Genomic DNA, 12,368 nt, shown 5'->3' with positions numbered 1-12,368 from the left:
TGTTGTAAACTGAAATTAGCCTATGGCACAGTGAATTTTTACCAGAAATTCAGTTAAGCAATAAAAAGGAATAATTTAACTATTCCAAGATAGGCCTAGCTTATAAAAGTTGTTTCTAAACTATATATTGAGCCCCATCTATAAAATACGGAAGATTTTCAGCCAAAAATATACAAAATTAACTTAGAACTAACTTATCTAAGATTTACAAGAAGGCTGGCTTATGAATTTACTTTTACTTCTTCACAGAATGTTTTTTGTGATTGTACAGCGTTTAGCCTTACAATTTTTAAACATATCATTCAAGCCAAAAATAAATGAGATCCTAGAAAAATAAAAACATAAGATTTCGCATGAGGATTTTCTCAGAAGATAAAGAGTAAAATAAAATTTAATGACAAGAACTAAAAAAAAGAAGCTCTTACAAGATTTTGACTTAAAAGTGGCTTTTTGAGGGTGCATATAAGACCTGGATGCCGCGTCGTCAATGCCATCGGTGCGCCAGTACACCCCCGGTAGTATCCGTGCGGCAACACACCACCGGTCCATCTATATTTAGCCTTATGTTTCTACAATGACTTATTGATTTCATAGTGATATAGGGATTTATAATGATTTATTGATTTATCTGGCTTTTCGAGTTTGAAAGCTTACTCTTAGCATTAGATCGACTGCATCAGTTCAACGCATTAAGCTTCGAGGAAAAATAAAAGAATAAAACAAAGATTTAAAAAAAACAGGGTTTAAGAAAGACTTTAACTGAAGAAGACTTTGAGGTTTGAAACTTGAATTTGCAACTAAAAAAAAGTGTAATAGGATTTTATATAATTTATAGTAATAGGCTTTATATCAAAGCTTTATTATATAATTTATCAGCTTAGGTCCTGTGGTGGTGCAATGGGTTTGACCTCAGCTAGGTAATACTGGTAGACACAGATATCAAACAGGACTGTAGCAAAACACTAAAGGGCCAACATAATGACCTTAATAGTCAAGAAGCGTCGTTAATCCTATACAATATGATTATTAGTTTCCATCTTTCAAGTGACTCTGTATGCCGTAAAGCGGCATAATATCTTTAGTTTAGAGGATTACAAAGGTTTATTTTTCAAATCTTGTTTCCTTCATGAAACGACCTAACAATAACAATTTCATGTATTATCATAATGTTTGAACTGCTATAATCTATGAGAGTATTGAAAAAACCACAACAATTTCAATTTGTTTCTAATTTTGCGTGCTTAAAACTTGGGGAAAATACTTTCAATTGTTTTTCTTGTCATAAACCAAATGAAAATTTTAGCTCAAATCAACAATTCCAAGTTAAAAATACTTCTAAGGATCTGTGAAGAGTAGCAGTAACATTAGCAATAGTATAATCCACATGTACATACAGCGCTTTGATTCAGTTCAACACCACCCTCGCCATTCCCTGTCATTTGCAGTAGATGTAGTCATAGTAGCAGAATAAATAGCAGGAGTATTGGGAGCAGTATTAGCGATAGCAGTTGCAGTAATATCATTCATACCGTAGTACAATACGAATAGACTGGGTACTAAGATACGTTAAATAGACAGTAAGACATTATTCAATTAATACAATAAATCTGAACAGACAGTAACAGGCTACGCTGCTGGCAGGCTTATGCACTTTTGGTAGCTTTCTGCTGCTGGACACCCGAAATAAATCCTAAATACGCCATTGAAAGTTAGATCAAGGTCTCTTAAGCCGACATTAAAACCTCTTTGAGTTTACTTGTTCAAAATACTATTTTTATGTAAACTTTAAACTAAGACTGCAAATACTAAAGCAGAAACAAGCTGTTCCTTTGTCATTGTTTAAATATTTAAAGAGCATCAAAAATCACTCACGGCATGAGCCTTTTAATGCTGCTCACAGCTGGAATTTTCCACTGAAGGAAGTTCTTTCTTTTAACTTTCGTGAAAGTAAAAATGTCAGTAAACACAATTTCTTTTTTTGAGAGTAATTTTCCTTTTCTTCCGTTCGCTAATTCGTTCATCCTGTTTTATCAATAAAAGACTTGAATTTCCTCTTGGAACTGCAAGATTGACTGCTTAATTTCTTTTCTTGAGCATTGACAACATAGCAACTGCGGTCTTGAAAGAGAATTTTGGTGGTATTATACTCTTAGTCAGAAGAACTTGAAGGTTTTACAGAAACTGACGATGGTGTTAGGAGACAGGTTGATTTGTATCAAACCTTAGCAAATGAAGCATCAAGAGGTAGTAGATCAGAGCTGGTAATTGTTTTAGGTCTCATAAACTGAGGGGGGGGGTTAGGCATACACAAATTTCATCAGGCATACAAAAAAAGCCTCCAGATGTGTTGGTCCCCATCCTGCACTGGTATCAGAGACTATTGCTTTTCCTGAGGCCAACAAATATAAATGATTTAAAGATTTTTAAAATTGGAACTTGGAATGTTACAACGTCAGAAAATAACTATCGCACCGGTATTTTGACTGACGAATTCAGACGATTTAAACTAGACTTGCTAGGAGTATCAGAAACTCATATCCCAGGGGTAGATCGCGTGAAACTAGGTGATATAGAATTTGTTAACTCAGGCAGGAAGAATGGGGTAGATACACAAGGAGTAGGGTTCATGATGAACAAGGAAGCTGTTAAGTCTTGTTTCGGCTGGGGGAGGGGGGGCATTAAGAATAGAATACCATCGCTCATTTTATTACTAAAAGTTTAGGTTATCAGCTATAATTGTGATGGCTCCTGTAGAACAAACTCATGGAGATACTACTGAATCAGATGAATTTTACTTACAACTACAGGAGCAAATGGACAGGGTCCTAGGTAGGAATATAATGTTTTATTAGAAGATTTTAACGTCCAGGTCGGTAGAAATATGGATAGATAGTATCTTAACCTAGGTAAATTTGATGTAGGAACAGAAAACACCAATGGCTAAAAACTGCTGCAATTTTGTAGGTATAACAATCTAGTTATAACCAATACGGTGTTAGGTCATAAAATGGCCCGTAACTTAACATGGTATTCACGTGATAGTTAGACAGCGAAACTTATTGATTATGCAATTGTAAACCAAAGACTGGCAGGATCAATAGAAGATACTAGGGTACATAGAAGTGCTGCCATTGATGTTAAAAGGAAAGACCACCATCTGAAGTGTCTAGGGTAATTTTAAAGCTGAAATTTTGGAATGGTAACTACCTCACGGGACGTTCTGATGCTGGTAGACTCCAGGATGAGAATTTGAGGGAAACTTAACCAGAACAGTTGAATTCTAAACTGGAGAGTTTAAAATTTGACAATGTGGAAGATGGGTGGAATAACTTTAGGAAAACAATTTGTGAAGTTGCTGATGGTGTCTTGGGGAAGAAAGTTAGGACCATGGGTACAAATGTTAGTGAAAAACCTTTATTTTTAATTCAGAGAAGAAGGGGCTTGTACAAGAATCATCTAAGTGATAGATCATATTAAAACAAAAGTAATGTTAAAAAAAAGTGGAGAAAGCATTAGCTGTACCTGAATTCGTGGTGGGTGCATCTGTTATTTATGGTCTCTGGATACCCTACATAGGAGACCCTATGTGGATTCCAGGGTCTGGAGACATAGCCTATTAGGAAAGAGTTTTAGTAACTGCTAGAGTCAGTTTTCATTAGCTGCTGGAGTTTCACGAGAATGATCTGGAGTCGGATCAGTACCTTATCTTGCACATTAAAAAATAATTTTCCAGCAATTTTCAGGACTGATCTAGAATAAGTGGAAATGACAATTTTAATATTCTATAGGGCGATCTGTTCAATGTGTTTTGACGCCTCGAATAACGCAGTGTTTTCTACTGACATAATGGAAGAACAGTCAGGATAATTGCGTAATTGAGGCATAACGTCTATTGCCTCTGATTTCCCATTTTTAACTGATTCATTGTTATAAGTCTCTAGGTAGATTGCAAACTGCGACGGTCTGATATTGTATCGTTAGAGGCTTTAGCAAATCTAGAGGGTGACACTGTTTTATTTGAGCTTATTAGCTGTACTTGAATTTGTGGTGGGTGCTTCTTCTATGCAGGGTCCCTGTATACCCTATATAGGAGACTCTATGTAGGGTATAGCATCTGGAAACATAGCCTACTAGGATAAAAGAGGTTTATTAGCTTCTGGAGTCAGTTTTCGTTAGCTGCTTGAGTTTCACGAGAATATTCTGGAGTTGGATCAGTTCCGTATCTTGTACATTAAAAAATTATTTTCCCGCAACTTCCAGGATTGATCTAGAGTATGTAGAAATGGCAATATTAATGTTCTTGGGGACGATCTGATAAATGAATTATAACGCCTTGAACAACACAATGCTTTCTGCTGACATAATGGAGAACAATCTGGAGGTCTTTTTAGAACAGTTACTTAATTGAGGTATGAGGTATACTGCCTCTTATTTCCCATTTTTAACTGATTCGTCATTGTCAATCTCTAGGTAGATTGCAGAATGCGACAGTCTAATATTATATCATTTGAGGTTTTAGGATATGTAGAAGGTGACACTCAGTTTTATTTGAGCTTTTTAGATGCATCTTCATAATTTTAGATGTATTTTCGTAAGCTGCTGGAGTTTCACGAGAACACTCTAGAGTTGGATCAGTACCTTATCTTGCACATTAAAAATAATTTTCCAACAACTTCCAGGACTGATGTAGAATATTCGGCAATGGCAATTTTAATATTCTGTGGGGTGTCTGTTCAATGCATTTTAATGTCTCACATAACACAATGTTTTTGGCAGACATAATAGAAGAACAACCTGGAAGGCTGGTCAGAATGGTTATATAAGTGAAGTATGACGTCAATTGCCTGTGACTTCCCATTTTAAACTGATTCATCATCATAAATATCTAGGTAGATTGCAAAATGCGACTAATATTACATCGGTCTAACGATCTAATAAAACCTCTAACAGAGGTTTTAGCATATCTAGAGCGTGATACTGTTTTATTTTAGCTTATTAGCTGTACCTGAACTCGTGTTGGGTGAATCTCCTATATAGGGTCTCTGGATACCTGCTAAAAGGATTTTCTGTCTTAACGTCGCTGCTTTCTATGTGAAAATGTTGTCCAAAATAAAATTTGTTGAATAGGTTATTGAAAATTTTTTAATTTATTACGCTAACTTCAAAATAGGAAACTTGAACGCCTCTGCCTACTACTGACATTAATCATTAATCTGTATCCAAAAAGAAAATTTTCAGTTGTATCCCAGAAATGATTAGTCATTGAAGAAATACTTCAACATTGTAGTATGTTAACTTGATATTATAAACTTTGCTGCATCGACTTAATGCGTCACCCTGATTTTACCATCTCATTTTCCCCTGACAAAACATGACAGTGATACCTGATAAATGAAAAGCAGAATCACTAAGCGGATGCAAGCTACAAAATAACTATTGCAAATGCAACGTAAAAATAATAATGTTATGTGTGATAAGTTAAAACCTATTATATAAAAATTTGTTACTAAACATTCAGACATAGCGATAGTTTATTATTTGTGACGTACTGAATATTTATAGTAACAAACATTTCGTATTTTCTTTCTTAATTCGGTATTTATTGGATTTGGTATTACACATTCAGGAAGTGTTGAATCTATTCAGCTTTTCTATTCTAATCTCATCTAAAAATGGTTATGAAAAGGATGTTCCTTGTTTTTCTCTACCCCAAAAACAAGAGTTGAACAGTATTTTTCTTTTCCTAAGATGAGTGGCACCAGAAATAGCATACAAAGATCAGCGTGAGAGTGAATCTAAAAAAATCATAATAAAAAAGGGGATCTATTGTTTGGTTACTGTCATCTGGGAAGTATATTATTTATGACATAAGGTTAGATGAGCCTTCTAAAATTTATAATAAAAAGCTAAGTCATGCCGTAATTGTAAGCACAATCTGAACGATGAGAAAGCATTTCGTAAGAAAGAGCACCCAGCACGTAGACACGAGCATGGTTGATCTTCCAGAAAACGATAAAAAGCAATTATAAGGAAAACGTAAGATACGTTAGACAACTTCATCAATGGCACGATTTCGCTTAAACATTTTTTCATTTAAGAAAATTGTGTCAAACTTAACAAACTAACGAGTCATCGTATTTTTTTTTCACGCCAATATTTTCCATTTTGTATCGACACATAGTTTTTTGTTCTTAAAACATTTGCCACCAAATAGATCTTTCTCTTCTACAAGGAAAAATCAGCTTTTCATGACAGAATACAATTATTTAAATATATTATAAGAACTTTTTCAAAGACGCCGTTGCTTTCTTTTTTGTGTGTGGGTGTTTCACCATCTATTTTTTCTATTTCCGAGGATTCTTTTTGCAACTTCTAGTATACATTAAGGGGTGTCTTTTCTTGGAGGGCTGGGGCAAGATGGGGCGCATGCCCCTCCCCAATAATATGGCTAAAAATATTATATAACCCATGCCCCTTGACTAACCGGCAATGGACCCCTCCCCCTCCCAATAAAATACTGGAACCCGACACATGTATACGTTTGATAAACACGTAGGTCATAGTATAGACATTTTTTCTCCTTAAAATGAAGCTGTGAGCCTTCTCAGCTGAAAGGAAGATCTCATATAAAATCATAGTCTTCAAAATTTCGTTAACCCAAGAATAATTCTTGAACTTCGACAAGTCATCCCGTATTCCCAAATATCAGTCTTCACGCTCAACAGAAGTAATATGCATTTTTAGTTTTCAAACAGTTCTTGGTAACAAACTGTAAGTAAGGAGCGACGCGACTCAATAGTAACCGAAACCCTAAGAAACAGAATCTTGATAACAATAGATACATCATAAGAATCAAATTTTGATGCTTACTCAAAATATACAAAATTCACCAAGTTTAATGTTACCCATCAAAAGTTACGAGCCTGAGAATATATAAAGTTCTTCCTATAAATTTTAACAGATAATTATTCTAATTAAACGGCTCTTGTATTTCTGAAGTCATTATTAAATGATTGAAACAAAAAAGTCGAACTTTAGCGTAAAGAGCGAGGTATTCAGGAGGGGACAATCCCCTCATAATCAAAAAGTTCTATTCGGTTTAAGTTATATTGTTTCTCCTTACTTTCAGTAGAGAAAAACTTATTTTTTTCTTTAATTTAATATGGAAAAGTTCACTATTTATGAGCCAAATAAAGAGATGATTCTCGTGTGATAAAATTAACTTGCAACTTAAACGGAAGATCCTAATATCCGAACTCTAAATTCGAGCACAGATGGAATAGGAAAATTTTTACGCGAGAGCCATGGAAGATCTCTTCTAAAAATATGCAAGGCAGTCCTTAGAACTTGTAAATTAGCGTTTTCTAAAAACATGCAAGGCAGTCCTTAGAACTTGTAAATTAGCGGATTGGTTCCCCTGCATAGTATTTCCTTTTACACAAGAGACGGCTTGCGCGCAAGAATCACCTTCTCGGTGATTTTCAGCCCCACAACTTAGCTAATGGCTCCCTGCTGTGTTAACCTAACAAAATACCAATAACATAATTAGCTAATATTCAAGTTTATTGCATTAAAAACTAAAACATACTAAAAGCAACATAAAACTTGGTACAATATCTAGACATGTCTTTTGCATACAAACGTGATTGCATGCTGTATATATGAAAACTCATTTAATTTTCTCATACAAACTTCAGTGTTTCAGACTTATTATGTTTTGTCGTGAAGGTTCAAATTTCGAACTGTGCTAACATGAAAAAGTGGAAAATAGTCATGGATTTCTCGTCTACAAATTTTTTCCCAACCACTCTCAAAATATATTCCGAAACGAATTCGATAACAAGTGTTCAAAACAAAAGAATAGAAAAAAGACAATCAATTTGACTGATTGAAATTCTATCTCACTACTAAAGTAAATTTAATAGAAATTCAAAAAATAATCTTTCCGCATTTAATCAAGATTCAATTGCAGCTTGGATAAATACATATGGCAGAATCGACATCATTTCCTTTAACAATGTATATGGTCAATAACCTGAACAAAATTCACAGTCGCCAAATAAAGTAACTGCATGCCAAGCCTTATTTAGTATTACAGTTTTATTTAGTATTAAGCCTTATTCAGTATCACAGTCCAGAGCAGGAATTAGCAAAAGAATTTTATTCCTCAAAAATTCTTCTGCCGGTTTCGACCAAATTCTTGCTAAAGTAACTAAGTTCATTCTTCCATCAATTATAAAGCCACTGTGTCATTTGGTTAATAAGTAATTCCAATTAGGAGTTTTCCCTCGGCGACTTGGCACGAACGATATCTCTTTTTAAAGGAGGTGACCGTGAGGATCCAGGGAACAACAGACCAATCCTCCCCTATCTGTCTTTTCTCAAATATTTGAAAAACCAATGCTGAATTCCGGTCTCATACCAGCAGCCAATTTCCTTGCTGCGAGAGAAGCTTTTGACAGTCTGACCAACAAAATCCTTGTCGATAAGTTGTCTCATCACGAAATTCGTGGGGAGCAACGGTCATGGTTTTCTTCATACCTCACTAGCGGTTCTATCGCCGCTGAAGGTTTAGATGGCCAAGTTCCAGTTACTCATGGAGTGCCCCAAGGCTGAAGTCTCGCACCTTCACTATTCCTCATTTACATCAATGACCTTTGTCGACTTTTTACTACCACGACAACAAATCTCTGTTGTGGATTATGTCATAAATATGATTCCCGAGTCGCACCAATAGCTCCATCCAATAAACATGAAGAATTAATTGTATTTGTTGATGACAGTACATTAGGTGCATCGGCTACAGAGGAAGAATCCCTTATACTAAAGTTACAAACAATGGCTGCAAAAGTTTATCATTGGTTTGATAGTAATCGTTTAGCTATGAATGTAAAAAATCACGCCTACTTATTTTTCCTCGTATAGTTTAGAGCCGCGCTGCAGTAATGGAGCTTTTTACTTCAAGAGGTCCTATAGGCTGCCGACCTGACCGATATGTGCGATTCCTTTCACTTCTTCTGGACGAAATTCTAACATTAAAGCAGCATATTCAGATGATAAGAGTCAAAGTTTCAAGAGCACTGGGGACCATAAGAAAGCTCAAACAAAATTTTCCTTTTCTATTCTCTTTTATGCTTCTCTCTTATCTAGCCTTATCTATATTATTGCTCATCTGCTTGGATGTCTACTTTTCCGTCTCTACATTCCCCCATCCGTAATCTCCAGCTGAAAGCAGCAAAAGTACTCCAGTAAAACACTTCTACTCCTGTCCAGCTCTTAAAGGTAAAGGATATCTATACTCTCTCGTTGTGCTCAATGGCATTCCTTTATTTCCACGAAGATCTCCCAGAATGTTTTTCTGGCATGTTTCAACAAGAGAGTGAATTCAACCGATATTCACTTCGAAATCGGGAGGATATACTGGTTCCTTGCACCCCCTCAGTGCGTTCAGACTTTGGTTTTGCCGTTGCTGTGGGGCATGCCTGGAGCTCTATTCCTGTTGTGGTTCGGAATTCCAAAACTCTTCGTTCTTTTAAAAAACACCTAAAAAGATTTCTGCTGCAGAAGAATAGATGATTGAATTATTTCCTAAATATTGAAGTTTTAAGTTGGATTTTTATTGGTTTTTTTAACGTTGGTTCTTTATGTCGATGATAAAGTATGATTTGTTGTTGGTGTTAGGTGATGTAAAGATCGGCTGTTTTCGTGTGAGCATTCGTATGAGCAGAAATTCGTATTTATTTTTGTCTAGGCCAAGTTCAGTATTCTGCAAATGATTAGTTTGCAGTTTAATTTTTTTCCCAGTTAACATGCCTCTGGGCCATTTGGGATTTTTTTGGATTGTAGTATTTTTTAAAATTTATTGAATAAAGGAACTCGAACCTGAACAACCAAACATAAAATCACAAAATTCACAGGTCTAGAATGAATATTCACTAATTCTATTAATGGAATACTGGTCTATACAATTATTATGCTCTTAAAGAGCAGTTCCAATTAAATCAACTTAATCAGATCAATTTGATGCGTTCACAAGGGAGGAGCGAGTTCTTCAATAACTAAAAACAAAACGATTACTGATGAATATATACAATCAAACGAATTCAATGTGAACGTAAGCGTTATGACGCTAAGGTAACGTTTTAGATCTATTATTTTTTAATGAAACATACATTTTCATCACAAAACGATTTGTGGCTCGATTTAGAATGATAAAAAGTAGAATTTTCAACTTCATGTATACAATCCTTCATTTATACTAAGAATCGCAGTTTTTGATTCAGAAGAGTTTCTTTGGTAAACAAAACTACACTGAATTCAGATAAACAATAGAATCTTTCTCCTCACTAATTTTGATGTAGCATTTTTATTTTGTTTTTTTTTTCCGAAAAGATTCCAGTTTTTGGATTTTGATTCGAATTTTTTTTGTAGTTTTTTATAATAGCTTTGTAGGCTAGATTCATAAATTCAGTAACATTTTACTAATGCCCATAGTTTTTAGTGATGATTTCCTTAAGTCTGCTTAGTTGAATCTCTAGAATTTCAGACAAAATTCGGAAGAATCATGCAGGTAAACAATTTCAATATTTTTTTCAAAGCGAAATTAAGATTAATCGAGTTTTCGATGAAAAGACAAAAAAAAGTAGAAAAAGAAACAATTTGTTAAATGCAATAAAGTTTCCACTGTAATTTCATAAGGCAAATCCAATATGTATTTCTTAAGTACTTACAGTTTTTCACTAATATGTTTTTTTAAAGTTTTTTGATGTTATAGCCATAAGAAGTTTCAAAAACTCATTACAAAAACTGTACGAGCGAGCCAACTTTGGTTCAACTTTTGAATTCAGTTATACAATCCTGCATTAAATCCGGGTTCTCCAAAAACAATTAAAATTAGAAAAAAATTATTGAACAATCTATACACCGAAACTAGAGGTAATAGAAACATTTCCGTTCACATTTATAGGTTTAGCATAACTGTTACATTAAAATTCCAAATTCAACTTCTTGAGGCAAAAAAAAAAAAAAAAAAAATTGCTACTCAGTATTACTCACTTGTTATATAAGCAAACTTAGTAGAATAGAATCGCTAGAAATCCGATTTAATGGACAATTCCTAAATTAACAACACCTAAAATCAAAAAATTAAGCTGACTGTGCAAGTGGAGCGAACAGGGATAGAAACTACATAGCAACTTCAAAAGCAGTTACGATAACAAAATAAATGATCAATAAATACAAAGGGGAATAAAGGACGAAGCTGGATTTCAAGCTTTAGAGCAATAGTATCTTACTACGTAAGTTGGGTACAATAAAATAATGGTAGCCTTTCTAGAGAGAAAAAAGTCAGAAAATAAATTTAAACTCCTCCTCCACTTCGTTCAACCTTGATTTTATTCAAAGCTTCAAGATCTTGATTCTCTTCAGCTATTTCAGCCATACGAGCAAAGCGAGAATTTGAGATATGTCCAGTCTTAATAGCTGACATCATCTAAAAAAGGAAAATATGTTACTATACTGTACAAGCTTTAGTAAAAGTAAATTTTTCTAAGGGATCACATTTCTCAAAAAAAAAAACAAAAAAAAACCGAAAGGGCATGGCTTTTAACTATCATGATCAAACATGTCAATTGCAAAACAAGAATCATAATTTCAAGCAAATGGATTCAGTGAGAAAAGGTGGTATAAATTAAAAAAACAAAAATCTACAGTAGTAGTCATTTGGAAAGTTTAGCATTAAAGAAAATTAACTTGTGAGATTTAAGAGAACTTCAGACGCTGGACTGAGTCTTGGATCCGGTCCCAAGTCATTTGTCAAATATTTTTTTTCAAGACAGGATACGATTATTATTACTACTAATATAGGCGGACTCATGAACTAAGCCGAAGCTCAGGCCACACGGGCCCATTGCTGCAGCCAATCCTCCCCCCCTCCCACCAAAAGAAACAGAAACAGGATTCGATAGCCTTTGACGCTTGTGAGTAGTATTCAGACGCTGAACTCACCAGAGGCATCAGGACTTAAAGAATCCCATTTTGAGTATGAGTTCAACATTGTTGTACTTTTGACTAGGGGTCGGCATCATTTCTTTTTTTGGCTAGAACAGAACAATTAAAAAACAGCAATTAAAAAACGGAACAGAAACAAAAATGGAGAAAAAAACGGAGCTCCGTTTCTTTTTTTTTCGTTTTTTACCGAAAAACAGAAGCAGCCTGTTTTTATTACAAACACGGCCGTTTTAATCGATATTTCCGTTCTTTCCAGGCACTGAGAGGTGCATGCATGCAATTTCACCTAAGTCCAGGTAAATGCAGAAGCAGTCAGTCTAAAATTCTAGTGGATCAGACTTATTTTTTTCTGATCTTGT

General features: G+C 34.7%; 2 protein-coding genes across 2 annotated transcripts in view; both read right to left on the bottom strand.

Moving 5' to 3' along the window:
• LOC136028090 (short transient receptor potential channel 4-associated protein-like) overlaps positions 1–270 on the bottom strand; it is a 48,106-nt gene extending 47,836 nt beyond the window's left edge. Inside the window, 1 exon segment of the mRNA XM_065705708.1 lies at positions 195–270. The gene's annotated coding sequence lies outside the window, so the exon portion shown is untranslated.
• A 7,275-nt stretch (positions 271–7,545) lies between these two features.
• Positions 7,546–12,368, bottom strand: part of LOC136028089 (glycerol-3-phosphate dehydrogenase, mitochondrial-like) — an 83,777-nt gene continuing 78,954 nt past the window's right edge. The window contains exon 14 of the mRNA XM_065705707.1: positions 7,546–11,491. Coding sequence (XP_065561779.1) covers positions 11,360–11,491 — 132 coding nt within the window. The 3' untranslated portion in view covers positions 7,546–11,359. The remainder of the gene's footprint in view (positions 11,492–12,368) is intronic.

Source organism: Artemia franciscana, chromosome 6 (genome assembly GCF_032884065.1).
Source record: "Artemia franciscana chromosome 6, ASM3288406v1, whole genome shotgun sequence".
NCBI classification, from domain to species: domain Eukaryota; kingdom Metazoa; phylum Arthropoda; class Branchiopoda; order Anostraca; family Artemiidae; genus Artemia; species Artemia franciscana.
The sequence above is the reverse complement of the archived record's forward strand: the minus strand, read 5'-3'. Positions and strand labels throughout refer to the sequence as shown.